This window comes from Geotrypetes seraphini, chromosome 1 (genome assembly GCF_902459505.1).
Source record: "Geotrypetes seraphini chromosome 1, aGeoSer1.1, whole genome shotgun sequence".
Taxonomy (NCBI): domain Eukaryota; kingdom Metazoa; phylum Chordata; class Amphibia; order Gymnophiona; family Dermophiidae; genus Geotrypetes; species Geotrypetes seraphini.
Window position 1 is genome coordinate 496,741,339 of NC_047084.1, and position 15,781 is coordinate 496,757,119.

At 42.6% G+C, this 15,781-nt stretch overlaps 1 protein-coding gene across 4 annotated transcripts in view; it reads left to right on the forward strand.

Moving 5' to 3' along the window:
* The window catches only part of TLE4 (TLE family member 4, transcriptional corepressor), a 410,973-nt gene that overhangs the window by 322,949 nt on the left and 72,243 nt on the right, over positions 1-15,781 (forward strand). For all 4 annotated transcript variants that reach the window (XM_033927147.1, XM_033927157.1, XM_033927165.1 and 1 more), the window contains 2 exons: positions 11,296-11,415; positions 12,227-12,280. In XM_033927147.1, the coding sequence (XP_033783038.1) occupies positions 11,296-11,415; positions 12,227-12,280 (174 nt within the window). The remainder of the gene's footprint in view (positions 1-11,295; positions 11,416-12,226; positions 12,281-15,781) is intronic.

Here is a 15,781-nt window from a genome sequence, read left to right on the forward strand (position 1 = left end):
AGACCTCGACGAGAACCTGCTACTCCCAAAAGTGGACCAGATTCTCAACCTGGTGCTCCTCCCACAGCCAGGACCCGGTGTCGGTCCCCGTCCCCCTGGTCCTTGACTATTTACTTCAATTATCTCACTCCGGCCTAAAGACCAACTCCATTCGAGTACACCTCAGTGTGATTGCGGCCTTTCACCAGCCCCTGGAAGGGAAAGCCCTCTTGCTTCATCCCTTAGTCTCTCGCTTCATGAAGGGTCTCCTGAATGTCCACCCTCCTCTCAAACCTCCTCCGGTAGTTTGGAACCTCAACGTGGTTTTGGCTCAACTAATGAAACCTCCATTTGAGCCCCTAGACAAATGCCATCCAAAATTCCTCACTTGGAAGGTAATTTTCCTGCTTGCGCTCACTTCCGCTCGGCGGATTAGTGAGTTACAGGCTCTGGTAGCGGATCCACCCTTCACGGTATTCCATCACGACAAGGTGGTATTCCGCACTCATCCAAAGTTCTTGCCTAAAGTAGTGTCTGATTTTCACCTCAATCAGTCCATTGTCTTGCCTTGTTTTTTCCCAAGCCCCACTCTCATCCCGGAGAGGTGGCGCTCCACACTCTTGACTGTAAGAGAGCGTTGGCCTTCTACCTCCAACGCACTCAGCCACACCGGAAAGTCCCACAATTGTTTTTGTCCTTCGACCCAAACCGGTTAGGTCACCCAGTTTCCAAGCGCACCTTGTCCAACTGGTTGGCCGATTGCATCTCCTTCTGCTACGCTCAGGCTGGTCTCGCGCTGCATGGTCGAATAACGGGACACAAGGTCCGAGCGATGGCAGCCTCCATAGCGTTCCTCAGGTCCACACCTATCGAGGAAATCTGCAAGGCTGCCACGTGGTCTTCGGTTCATACTTTCACCTCCCACTACTGTCTGGACTCACTGTCCAGGAGCGATGGCCGGTTTGGCCAATCGGTTTTGCGAAATCTATTTGCTTAAATTGCCAACTTCCCTCCATCCCTTTTCAGTTAGCTTGGAGGTCACCCACATGTGAGAATATCATGCCTACTTGTCCTGGGATAAAGCACAGTTACTTACCGTAACAGGTGTTATCCAGGGACAGCAGGCATATATTCTCACAACCTGCCCACCTCCCCGAGGTTGGCTTCTTTGCTAGTTAAGTGAACTGGAGACCACGAGGGGATGCACCCCCTAGTGGAGCAGGAAGGCACGCATGCATGGAGCAGCAGAGCAAACTTAAATCTTCAATCAAGTTTGCTTGAAAATGCTTCCGCATCGGGGCTCCGTAGATGACGTCACCCACATGAGAGAATATATGACTTTTTTTCCCATCAATATGATCATCCTGCCAGTTATCACCATACCAATTGTCATTCTTCCACTGGCAGTAGAGCGCTATGCTATTTCAGAATTCTGTGGACAGCTCCATCTCTGGGGTAAAATGCAACCCCTTGTATGGCTGGTTGGCACATTCTTCATGGACTGCAGTTCAGGAAACCTTCTTTAGCTGTCAAGTACATCTCCATGCAGCAGCTTCATCTCTAGTGAGATGTGTGCGCTATGACCCTATTGTCTGCAATTGTGTTTTGGCTCTGGCTGTCCTTTGTGTGGCTGGAGAACAGTTTATTGCCGCCTCTGGGAGCTATGGTGACCTAAGTTCAGTTTGCTTGGCATAGAACTGTGGTAGGCTTGGTCTAATGATTTAGTTATTTACATTGAGTGGAACAGGTTCCACTTTTTGGAGGCTTAGTACACAGCTTCTGGCCTTAATCTTGGTAGGACAGCTGGTTGTGTCTGGGATAGAGTTCCTTCAGTGGGGGCAATCTTTCTTTTGGGAGTCAGCAGTTCTGCTTTGCCCATCCTCCATGTCTTGAGGGGATGGGGACCACTTGTTATTGTGTCTCCTTTCTACTTACTGGTCTCTGTCTCACCCTACTGAAGACTGCCTTGATACATCCCACTTGTCTCTGAATTCATCTGTTTATGATGAAAAGAAAAGAAAAATTTATGTTTCTAACCTGATGATTTTATTTCCTTTAGTCAAAGCAGATTAATCCAGGGTCCCACCCTTTATGGTTCTTCAGATTCTGTCCTATTTCTTCTTTACTCTGTGGGGTTTGGCCCTATGGTCTGCTTGGAGTGAGTCTGGTTGTCGGCTGCATGAAGGACCAGAGTGAGGAGGGAGTTCTCTGCTGATAGGCATGTTCAGTTGATCCTATTGCTTTATTACGAGGAATACTAGCGTACCAGTGAGCATACCATCCTATATACAGTACAATTCCAGTTAACTGGTATTTCACTAACCAGCATTCTCAACCAACCGTCAAAAAAATTGCTGAAAAAAAAAAAAGATTCCCGAGCTCCTCATCCAACAACCTCCAAAATCATGTACTCCTGATACAACCACCCCCTCCCTCTCTCCCTCCAGCCCCCAAAGCATCAATGGCAGCCACAAATCTCCCTCCCTCCAGCCCCCAAAGCATCAATGGCAGCCACAAATCTCCCTCCCTCCAGCCCCTGAAGCATCAGCGGCAGCCATGAATCTCCCTCTCTCCAGCCCCCGAAGCATCAGCGGCAGCCACGAATCTCCCTCTCTCCAGCCCCTGAAGCATTAGCGGCAGCCACAAATCTCCCCCTCCCCCTCTTGCCCCCATAGCATCAGTGGCAGCCACAAATCTCCCTCCCTCTAGCCTCCATAGCATCAGCGGCAGCCAAGAATCTCCCTCCCACCCCCGAAGCAGCCACTAACCTCCCAGCCCCTGAAGCAGCAGCCACAAATCTCCCTCCATCCAGCCCCCGAAGCAGCAGCCTATGTTTGAAAATGGATAAGTGGAAAGAGACAAAAACATATTGGAAAAGGGAGTTCTCTTAAGGAAGCTTAAGAATGGTCCAGAAATTGGCAACTTAGATTCAGTGCTAAAAAAATGCAGGCTCATGCTGCAAACTTACATTTGTTTGACAGAGAGAAAGAAAAATATATGAACATGAAAATGTTTTGGGTGCTCATCCCTAATATTTAATAATGCTGCTACCAAAGCATGTTTACCCTTGAAAAACCTTCTCTGGGTGCTCAGGAACTTAAAACCCCCCGGTCATGCAAAATTGAAAATAAAATCTGTAGTCATTGAAACTGGACATATTTATGGACAAGTCAGCAGGATAGAAAAATCTTAGCCATATTCAAGAGCCATATTTTATCTCCTAAAAGTAAGGTCATTTTATGAAGAGCACTGGAAATAGAGTTTCACAATGCTGTACCTACAAAATAAGAAAATAAAATACCTTTGCCAGTATCTAACAGCCATCTTAGTGGGTGATTTGCAAAGGAGGAGTTACTAAGAAGAATATAGCAAAATGCAAATGTCCAAAAAAATATATATAAAAAAAAAATAAGAAGAAAGAAAAGGGAAAAAGAATTATTGTGCCATGTTTGAGATGTGAGTTTGTATTGCTAGGCAAGAATCCAAAGTTACTTCACTACTTAACAGTGACATCTTATTTTCCATTAACATTTGTAGAGGACAGGAATCAAACTGGAGCCCCTTCATCCAGATGACCTCCGTCTTTCCTGGATCAATCTTGAATTAGCCGTAGACATCCATTATGTGTACTCAGAGTCTGTGTATATCCTGTACATTATCAACCGTAACCATCATAAACTTTAAACCTGCATTCCTAATAAGAGTTGGCATGTGTGCGTGTGTAAGACAGAGAGGAACCAGATATAAAATATCGCTCAATAACCAAACTGGGATGGGAAGTGCAGTCATTATTTAAAGAAAGGAAATTAGCTGTTCAGGAAAGGAGTACAATAAAATTGAGACACGGTCAATTTTTGTATAAGAAGCCAGAGTGCTTTAAGAAATCCAGCATGGATACGTTCAAGAGGGAAAACACCATTTTCCTGTTTTTTTTATATCCCTAGAGGCACAAATGATGGAGGCTACTGCTGGTGAAGGTTTTTTTGGGGGGTTTTTTGAGAGCCCTTTCCTGATGAAGCTTTCAGTGAAACAGGCTTCTTGTCGGGAGTGGCTCAGCTGCTAAACTGCCTTTTGCTGTTCAACATATAATGCCTTCAGCCTTATACTTGCTGGATTTCTCCACATATGCTTTCTAAGCTATGGGCTCCTTTTACGGTTCATAGACAAATTCACACGAGACAATTGAGCACAAGGTTGACGGCGCGCCGAAGAAAAGCACTACTTTAAAGGGTTCCGACGGGGGGGTGTTGGTGGGGAACCCCCCTATTTTACTTAACAGACATCGCGCTGGCGTTGTGGGGGGTTTGGGGGGTTGTAACCCCCCTCATTATACTTGAAACCAAACTTTTTGCCTGTTTTTTAGGGAAAAAGTTCAGTTTTAAGTATAATGTGGGGGATTACAACCCCCCCAAGCCCCCCACAACGCCAGCACAATGTCTGTTAAGTAAAGTGGGGGGGTTCCTCCCCCCCACCCCCCATCGGGGCCCTTTAAAATAGTGCTTTTCTTTGGCGCGCCGTCAACCTTGTGCTCAGTTGTCGGCGCACCGTTGTCTCGCGCGATTTAGTCCCATCACCCCTTTTACAAAGGTGTGCTAGCGTTTTTAGCACATGCACCGGATTAGCGCGCGCTAGCTGAAAAACTACTGCCTGCTCAAGAGAAGGCGGTAGCGTCTAGCGCGCGCTATTCCGCGCGTTAAGGCCCTAACGCACCTTTGTAAAAGGAACCCTAAGTGTTTGGGGGTTTTTTTTTAGCATGTTTTTGCATTTTTCTAAGACTTAATTTAGGGGTCCTTTTATTAAGGCATGCTAACCGATTTAACGTGCACTAAAGAGTGTGCGCTAAATGCTAAGGCGCCATAGAATATAATGGATGCCTTAGCATTTAGCTTAATAAAAGGACTCCTTAGTGTTTTGCTGCTGTTCCATTGAAGTGATTTATGGGCACTGCAATATGTTTTGGGGTTTTTTTTTAGCCCCATTTAGTTATGTAGGCTGTGGCGTTTTCTGACACATGATGGTGATTTTAAGTCCCTCTGTTTACTCTGTCACAGGTCTTTTCTCCATTGACACTGAGCAAATAGAGTTTTCGTCTTTTTACACAAATTGGGTGGTTTTTATTGATTTAGATAAATAATTCCTCCCTGCGATTTTCTCTGCCTTAGGAAGGTAAAGAGGAATGAAGCTTTCAGAAAGGAGGTTGGCAAGGTGCCTGTGTGAGATGGGTGCAGGGACCACCTGGATATACATTTTTGTAGTTTATTGCCCTGTGTTTAAATTTAGAAAAGTTACATCTTGCCACCTTATCTGTTCAATCTGTACAGTGAAACCGTCTTTAGAAAAGCAAATTTGGAAGAAGAGCGTGTCTGTTTCAAAGTTTGTGGCCGAAATATAAACAATCTGCAGAGCAGAGCGACTAAAATGGTTTAGGGGCTGGAGGAGTTGCCGTAGAGTGAGAGATTAGAGAAACTGGGCCTCTTCTCCCTTGAAAAGAGGAGACTGAGAGGGGACATGATGAGATAATGAAGGGAATAGACTTAGTAGATAAAGACAGGCTGTTCACCCTCTCCAAGGTAGAGAGAACGAGAGGGCACTCTCTAAAGTTAAAAGGGGATAGATTCCGTACAAACGTAAGAAAGTTCTTCTTTACCCAGAGAGTGGTGGAAAACTGGAACGCTCTTCCGGAGTCTGTTATAGGGGAAAACACCCTCCAGGGATTCAAGACAAAGTTAGACAAGTTCCTGCTGAACCAGAACGTATGCAGGTAGGGCTAAACTCAGTTAGGGCACTGGTTTTTGACCTACGGGCTGCCGCGGGAGCGGACTACTGGGCACGATGGACCACTGGTCTGACCCAGCAGCGGCAATTCTTATGTAAGTCAATAGAATAGAAGTTATAAAGGATTTCAATCTCCTGGGCTCTTTTGTAAACAAAAAAGCAACTAGGAGGGAGGAAGCACTCTGCAGAAAGCAGGTGTTTTCAAGGTAACTACAGAATGTATGTTGACTAAGTTCTTAAATCAACTAGATGTAGATTGTGTTGCATAAAAATATACATGGCAGGAATTCTGAGAACCTCCTGGCTGTGGTCCTGGAAGATTCATGTTGACTGCATCATTGAGCTGTAAAAAGAGAGCAAATGTTTTCACATAGTGTGCATGCCCATAAAAGGAAGTAGTCAAGGTTAGACATAGGCAGCCTGAAAATGTTCATATCATTTTTCTTCTCTGTTCCTCCAACCCCCCAACCCCCCTTTGTTCTGGAACAAATGTTACAAGTTCACAGTGCCATTAAAGAATACACATTATATTCCATATTCTGTAAAGGGTGCCCAAGATTGGTCACTGTTCCCACATCGGCACCCAAAACAATTTAATTATTGGTGCTACCAAGCACTTAATTGGTACTAATAATTTGGTCACTGATCTAGCTACTCACTTTTCTTTAACCATGGGCATGTAAATTAGATAGCATGCAGGAGGTATCACTATGGATGGGTCAGGGGCGTTCACAAAAGGTACGCACAGTGATACAGAATAACGGGGATCCATACCCAATTTGCACCAGATTTCAGCCGGCATAAGTCCTTGTGCCTACAACTGAGTACCGAATTTGTCGCACAGGGCTATTCTACAAAAAGTGCTTATCGTGAAGCACTCTTTATAGAACAGAACTGAGTGCTGAATTTTCAGTGCCATTTCTAGAATCTGCAGCGTGCCTGAACCATTGCCACATGTGTGTGCACACTTATCGGAAAAGAGCACCCACCACTGTGTACATAATGCACACTTGTTAATAAGATTGTACACTATTTTCTACAAATATGTTGGTACAAATAAGAACCCATCCCTAGGCAAGCTGAGCTTGTGTTTAAGCTAGCTACACCCTCCTGAATGCACTTTGTTTGAGGCCGATTTGAGGGTTCATAAACAACACCATGAAAGACAAAGGTGCGCGCCGAAAACTGAGCGCAAGACGGAGGTGCGCGCCGAAGAAAATTACAGTTTTTAGGGGCTCCGACGGGGGTTTTGTTGGGAAGCCCCCCCAGTTTACTTAATAGAGATCGCGCCGGCGTTGTGGGGGGGTTTGGGAGGTTGTAACCTCCCACATTTTACTGTAAATTTAACTTTTTCCTTAAAAACAGGGAAAAAGTGAAGTTTTCAGTAAAATGTGGGGGGTTACAACCCCCCACAATTTGGCGCGATCTCTATTAAGTAAAGTGGGGGGGTTCCCCCCCCATGTTCCCCCGTCAGAGCCCTAAAAACAGTAATTTTCTGCGGCGTGCGCCTCCGCGCTGTGCTCAATTGTCTGCGCGCGCCTTTGTCCCGGCGCGCTTTTGACCTGACACTGATTTGAGTTCTGCTTAGTAATGTCCATTTTATCATCTGTCTAACTTTTTATTCAGCACTAGATACCTTTCTTATATATTGTTCAGTAATACACAAATGATTTTTCATACTATTCTTTAGCAGCATGTCAAGAAAACGTGTGTGTGTGTGTATATACACACAGACACAGTGAGGTATATTAGCATTCATTTTATATATTGTTTTAACATGAAATTTAAGCGTGCTTTAGCTTGATTTAGTGATTTTAAAGGATTCATTTTGCCCAGTAATTATGTGGTCAGAATAATTATTTAAGTGTAATTGGACAGCAGCCCAAAGGATTACAATGGATGGATGCTAAAACAAAAAAGATGGTATTTAAGTTAGTTGAATGTGCCACTGTTTAGTTTCATTTTTCTTGGTTGTGATCATGAACACAGAAAATGATGAAGATTTTGAGCTTGCAGGTGATAGAATAGAAGTTGTAAAGGATTTCAATCTCCTGGGCTCTTTTGTAAACAAAGATGCAATTAGCAGGGAAGAAATACTCCATAGAATGGCACTTGGTCGCTCTTCAATGAAGGCTCTCAACAAAGTATTCAAAGGCAAGGAAATAGCACTCCAAAAAAAAAGTTCAGACTTGTCCACCCACTCATTTTCTCAGTGGTCAATTAAGGATGTGAAAGCCAGACACTACGGAAACAAGGCAGAAAGAAGATCGACTCATTTGAGCTTTGGTACTGGAGAAGGATTTTATGCATTCCGTGGACCGCCAGAAGAACTAACAAATCAATTCTGAAAGAGATCAAACTGCCTATGTCGCTAGAAGTCCAAATGATGAAGTTACGACTGTCTTATTTTGGTCATACCATCAGAAGAAGAAAGATCATAAGGCGATAAGAGGGGCCAAAAGAGATTACGAAGAAAAAATGGCCAAGGAGGCCAAAAACTTTAAGCCATTCTTTCGATATATTAAGGGGAAACGACCCGCAAATGAAGCGGTGGGGCCATTAGATGACTAGGGAATAAAGGGAGGACAAAAGGAGGATAAAGCCATCGCCGACAAACGGAACACATTTTTTTGCATCTGTATTTACCGAAGAGGATATATCCAATATACTGGAAGCCGATAGGCTATACACAGGAAATGAAGATGGGAAACTGACAGGGACGATGGTCAGTCTAGAAGAGGTATGCAGACAAATTGATAGGCTTAAAAACGATAAATCCCCAGGAACGGACAACATCCACCCAAGGGTAATCAGGGAACTGAAAAGGGTTATAGCTGAACTGCTCCAACTAATAGCCAATCTGTTGATCAAATCAGGAAAGATTACGGAAGACTGGAAAGTGGCGAATGCTAAGCCGATCATCAAGAAAGGTTCGAAGGGAGATCCGGGAAACTACCGACCAGTGAATCTGACTTCGGTACCGGGAAAGATGGTAGAGGTGCTGATAAAGGACCGCATCATCAATCACCTTGACGGACACATACTGATGACCAGCCAGCAACGGCTTCAGCAAGGGAGGATCTTGCTTGACAAACTTACTGCACTTCTTCAAAGGAGTAAAAGGGCAGATAGACAAGGGTGACCCGGTCGACATCATATATCTAGATTTTCAGAAGGCGTTCGACAAGGTTCCGCATGAAAGTCTACTTTGAAAAATTGTGAGCCATGGAATCGAGAGTGATATACTTATGTGGATTAAAAACTGGTTGGCAGATAGGAAACAGAGAGTGGGGGGTGAATGGAAAATACTCGGACTGGAAAAGTGTCACAGTGGAGTGCCGCAGGGTTCGGTGCTCGGGCCTGTGCTCTTCAACATATTTATAAATGACCTAGAAATTGGCATGATGAGTGAGGTGATTAAATTTGAGGACAATACAAAGTTATTCCGAGTAGTGAGGACACAGAAGGATTTCGAAAACCTACAAAGAGACATAAATACGCTCGAGGAATGGGCCACAAAATGTCAAATGAGGTTCAACATGGATAAGTGCAAGGTGATGCATGTCGGTAACAAAAATCATATGCACAAATACAGGATGTCTGATGCTATACTCGGAGAGAGTCCCCAGGAAAGAGACTTGGGAGTACTTGTAAACAAGTCAATTAAACCACCACGCAATGCGCAGCTGTGGCGAAAAGGGCAAACAGAATGCTAGGAATGATTAAGAAGGGGATCACAAACAGATCTGGAAAGGTTATCATGCTGGGCCATGGTACGCCCCCACCTGGAATACTGCATCCAACACTAGTCGCTGTACATGAAAAAGGACATAGTACTACTCAAAAGGGTCCAGAAAAGTGACAAAAATGGTTAAGGGACTTGGGGGAGTTGCTTTATATTGAGAGGCTAGAGAAACTGGGCCTCTTCTCCCTTGAAAAGAGAAGACTAAGAGGGGACATGATTGAAACATTCAAGATATTGAAGGGAATTGATTTAGTAGAGAAAGAGAGATTGTTCACCCTCTCCAAGGTGAAGAGAACGAGAGAGCACTCACTAAAGTTAGAAGGGAAAAGATTCCGTACAAACATTTATTTATTTATTTATTTATTCGATTTTTAGCCCGTCCTTCCAAAGGGCCCAGAACGGGTTACAAAGTACATCCATAATAATCCAGACAGAGCAGAGATGACAGTTTACATAAATTACAATATAGATGACAGTTTACATAAATTACAATATAGACATGACAATAAAACATATGTACTAAGTAGCATCTGGTGAGATTAAGTGACATAGGTGCGTTGACTGGGTGGCATAAGGAAGTTCTTCTTCATCCAGAGTGGTAGAAATCTGGAACGCTCTTCCGGAGGCTGTTATAGGGGAAAGCATCCTTCAGGGATTCAAGACAAGGTTGGATAAGTTCCTACTGGAGCAGAACATACACAAGTAAGGCTAGACTCAAATAGGGCACTGGTCAAATAGGGCCGCCGCATGAGCGGACTGCTGAGCACAATGGACCACTGGTGTGACCCAGCAGCGTCAAATCTTATGTTCTTATGTTTGGGAGGATCGAAGGAACCAGGCAAAGAGGGCGACCTGCAATCAGATGGCTGGACACATTGAAAACAACCATGGGGATGACATTGGAGGACCTTCCCTGACTAGCACAAAACTGATTTCTTTTTAGATCTGTAATTCATTAAGTCACTAGGACTTGAGCACAAGTCAATGGCACCTAAAGAAGAAGTCAGCTGTAGTTCAGGTGTTGGAATATTTCTTGATTGCCTTGCAAGTTATAGCCACACTTTGCTGCCTCTGTTGGATTGGACAGCGGTTCTTCTTTACTAGCACCAAGGTATAAACTCTGCCTTGGTAATGTGTCCTGGTGGCAGGATGTTTTTTTCGGTCATTGACACAGAAACTGCTTAACAAAACATGAGCAAATGTAGCAAACACAGATTATGCAACTTATTACAGCAACACAAATGTTTGTCAGTTTACCTCTTGTGTGTGTGCTTTTTTTCTTGTGTGTTCAGAAATTTGAGTCAACATAACTTCCAGGTCAATGCTTTTGTAAATCTAATTGACTTTATAGTAAACAATTTGAGCTTGGTCAATATTCATTAATTGATGGAGGTAAATTGTACATGATTTCCAGAAAAAGAGTGATCTAAGAAGCAACTGCAGCAGACAGGCTGAAATTTGTTTCTAAGAGGACATAAAATGGTTGCCATGCTTTAGATTTTAATGTGTTTGTATAATATCAAACATACTCCTTGCTGTTGTTGATATGTGTTGGTATATATGTTTCTGTGTTAAAAATTGAATATTAAATTTTATAAATTTCCTTTTGACACATTTCCAGTAAAGCAACTACAGTGGTTGAAATAGTATCAAAGATTTGGTCCCGAGACTGTTTTCTGCCACCATCCTTCACCATCTGGCTATGCTAAGAACATTAGTAGCCACCTGACATGCCAGCAGCCGGGGAGATAGATAGAAATTAACATGTATGGCTGTTTTTTCTTCTATAATTTCAGAGCTCTTCTGTATCTCCCTCAGCCAGTTTCAGAGCTGCAGAAAAACACAGAAACTCAAGTGATTATTCCTCGGACAGTAAAAAACAGAAGACTGAAGAGAAGGAAATGGCCAGTCGTTATGTAAGTATAGGAGAGTTTTTCTAATGTGCCCAGGTTCATACTGTTCAACAAAATATTACGCAAAATAGGAAAAAAAAATATTTCTCATTGAGCTCCATCTCTCATTTCGAGTTAACATCCTCACAGTCCCCTGCCTTCTCTCTGTGCCCATTTGTCTCCTCATCTATGTAGCTTTCATCTTTATACGCTGGTACAACACCTCCCTCACTTCACTTTGTTGATGTCAGCTTTAAGAAGTACTGTTTCCGGAGAGGCATCCTGCTAGTCTCCATAAAACTATGATTAAGCGATCTACAATAAACGTCCCTAGCCTCAGAGTTCAAGCAATTATTTCCTTCCCCCTATCTACATTTTAAACTCTTTCGGGAACAAAACTGCAGAACTAATGTTTATTGTGTCCTCATGTTGTCTAGTGGAATTTGGTTTTCTTACAAAGCACTCAGCAGGCTGCCAATGCTATGTACAAAGTAAAATTTTGTTAGGTTTGCCTTTTGACATATTCCTCTAACCCGATATTAAAAAGCTGGAGAGTTCACTGTTTTTTCAAGGCTCTGTGTAAACATGAAGTTCACAGATTAATTTCCCTGACATGGTTGACTTATCTTCACAAAGCAGATTAAACAAGCACAAACTGTAATTTGGCAATAGTTGTGTGACTGGTTTCTGTTAAGTGCATTGGTTAAAGGTGCTGCGTAAGAGTGATGGTTGTATTGTTATTGGGATTATGAATAAGGAAATGCTGAGCATGGAATATATCTTCAGAACAAATTCGGCAAAGCATTTTTAAAGCTCTCTGGTTTTGCCTATGCAGGACAGTGATGGAGAAAAAAGTGATGACAACTTGGTGGTTGATGTTTCCAACGAGGTATGTAGTGATTTTGCTTTCTTCACCCACCATACCCTTGCAATGCTGGGGGGGGGGGTGGTTCTCCATTTGATAAGCGATTGCATTTCCACAGGGTTTTTGTTTGTTTGGGAGGTTTTTCATACTGTCTGATCGTTTGTGTTTGACTTCTCATTTAATCCTTTCTACTTCTGTCCAGATCCATTTTAGAACAAACAAAATCCTAATAATAGCAGTGTCTTTTCTGCTCTTTCATTCTATACTGTATCAGATATGGAGGGAGTGTGGTGCGGTGGTTAAAGTTATAGCCTTGGCACCCTGAGGTATTGGGTTCAAGCCCACGCTGCTCCTTGTGTCCCTGGGCAAGTCACTTAATCCCCCATTGCCCCAAGTACATTAGATAGATTATGAGCCCACCGGAACAGATAGAGAAAAATGCTTGAGTGCCTGAATAAATTCATGTAAACCATTCCAAGCTCCTCTGGGAGAACGGTATAGAAAATCGAATGAATAAATAAATATGTACCAGTGTTACTGCTGGAGTGACACCAGTAGTGCATTAGCTAGCTTTAACTCTGATGCCAAAGAGAAAATGGAATCCTATTCTTGTTTGCCTCTTGGGTTGAAGTCTAAAATCTTACTCATTGGGACAGTAAATCTGACTGTTCTTCTCTTGTTTTCAAACATTATGTTGCTCCAATAGTTCACTTGCTTATTCTGTGAGGAACAGCTGATGAATTTGGCTGTAGCATAGGGAAAAGTCCTACAGAGCCTGGGGAGACAACTCCTAAGTTGCTACAGTAACCATTTTGATTTCACTCCCCCCCCCCTCCCAACTCTCAGTATAGGCCCCTACTCCCCAACCTGAGGTGATAATGAAACATGATGGGTTTGGGGAGTTAAGCTCCTCCTCCCCTCTTTCCCCATGTCCTGAAAGTTTAAATGGTATCCCTTCAAAGGCCCTATGTGCACTTTTAGCCCTCGATCTGGTCATTAGGGAATGGCCTTCCACCCACCTCAGTCATAACCAGCTTTGTTATTGTCCCATTTTCTAGAGACAGTTTCACTCCCTTCTCAATAAGCTGTTTTCAGGCTGACAAGATAGACTTTCTGGCCACTACAGGTCCAAATGACTGCTGAAAATAGTGACCTAATAGAAATCAGAGCCATGAAACTACTGAGGAGCTCTGAAAACACACTGGTACACTCAAGAGACCAGATGGATCTAAGAGGGAGATTTGTAAGTTAAAACCACTGGTAAAAACTATGGCTTTCACTACATATGTGTTATTCCTTGCCAGGACAGAGGGGAAAAAGACTACGACGTTAAAACTTGCTCTTATTGCTTGACTTGAACTTTGGGGCTAATCCAAATTTAGAGCAGCAGACTGAAACCCAAGGGAGCCTATTTCAAACCTTACTGTAGCTCCTTGCGATCTTGGGCAAGTCGCTCACCCCCTTATTCTACTTCTTGGTGGTTACTATTAGGCTCCAAGAATATGCATAGTTTATAGAATACAGTAGTAGCAATCAGATGCACCAATTGGCATTTGCACATGCAAGTGCTAGGTGCTAATCTTATAAAATATGTGCTGAAATAGCTTAGCATGTTACTGATAGGGGTGTATACACGGGAGGGGCATGGGCATGTCACCAAGTGATGCACACAGCTTAAGGGAACACTATCAGTTGCACGCCAACTTAAACTAACCATTGAGTAGGTATGCTTACATTTTGGCATTCCAGTGAGGCTTGTATTCTTTTTATATATATATATATATCTTTATTCATTTTTAAAGCTACACTTGTGCATAATACATTGTTTACATATAATATTAAAATTAAAGCACAATACACTTACCAAAATTAATAACAAAAATTATTTTCCCCCCCTCCACTAATTAATCAATCAATAAATTCCAATAAGAACATAACAATATATCCATTAAAAACTTCCACAAAACCCCCACCCTCCTCCCAGGATGTATATGATTCCCCATTTATCCAGATCAATCTTTACAATACTTCGTTAATGATTCCCAAACATCCATGAACTTTTTGTAACTACCCTTTTGAATAGCCATAAATCTCTTCATCTTAAAAATATAGCACAGGGACTCCCACCAAAATGAATAATTTAATCTATCCCAATTTTTTCAGTTTCTTAAAATAAGCTGTATGTCAACCCCTGTCATTATAAAAAGAAGTTTATTGTATTCAATAATGGCTTAGATGTACTTGAGTGCTGTTAAAAAATTTGCACTAAGTGTGGCCCATTGTGGCACTTGCATCTTGGTGCCACATTATAGAATTACCCCTTTAATCCTCCATTACCTCTAGGAACAGAAAAATACCTTGTCTACCTAAATGTACACTACCTCAATACTTTTCAGGCTTACAGGCAGTATCTAAGAATTTTTTGTTTTTTTTTAAATCCTATTTTATGAATCTTCCCCAGAGTCCAAAGAAGGGAGAATAAGGTAGCCAAAGTCATTGGGTCCCACCCCCTGAGCATTTTGTCATCCTGTTCCTTTGAGGAAAAGTTCTTTTTTTCCCAAAGTCCTTCTGGCATTCTTTTGCAGTGCCGTTTAATCCTGCTCTACTTTGGAGGCAGGTAAGCACCTAGACTGTAAAGGTACTCTTCTACTGAAGCAACACGGTCAGTACTGTAGATAATTTTTCTTTCCCAAACAGTGCTTACAATCTGTTTTTACGTGAGGAAATAGAGGGTTAGGTGACTTGCCAAAGATCACAAGAAACATAGATTTGAATCCCGACTTCTTTGTTCTTAGCCAGCTTCATGGAGGGATCTCAGACAGTCCTCCCAAGTATTCTGTGCCTTGTTCTTTCTTAGAGAAGGGTTTCTTGTTAATCTGAGTTCAGCACACACAAAAAAAAAAAAGTTATTGCATATCTAAGCTTGAGCCAAAGGGAATCACAAATATTTGAATGAGATCTGAATCCTAAGATTTAAGGAAGGAGGTTAATTTTTTCTCTTGCATCCTTTTGAAGGAGGTCATGAACAATAACTGGGTCAACCTGCACAAGAAGGGATTTACCCTTAATTTTCCTTCTAAGCTTTCTGGACTAAGCAGACAGCCAAATCAGAGTGGGCTTTAGTGTGATGGGCTTTGAAAGATGTACCATTGTCCCAGGTTTGGATTCGGATGAAATCCTTTAGTGCTGTTGTGAGCTTAATGGCTTTTGTCTTTCAGGGAGCCATGTATTCTGCTTGTACATAATAAATCATTTGGGTGAGTAGATAGAGACTGTCTCCCTAGTCTCCTTTAAATTGTGATGTTACTGAAACAGTCCATCTTTGAATGGACCTAGCAGCAAAGTCTATGCAGCATAAAGATGCAACCTGAAAAGGGCTGAGCAAGACTTGTTTTCTTCATTGAGACTTACCTTTGAGGATGAAGTGGATACGAACATACAGAGGGAAAGACCAGGTCAAGAGCAACTTGAACAGTCTGACTTGAAGCTTGTTAAGGGTACTCGTGATGCTCAGAGTCCATACAG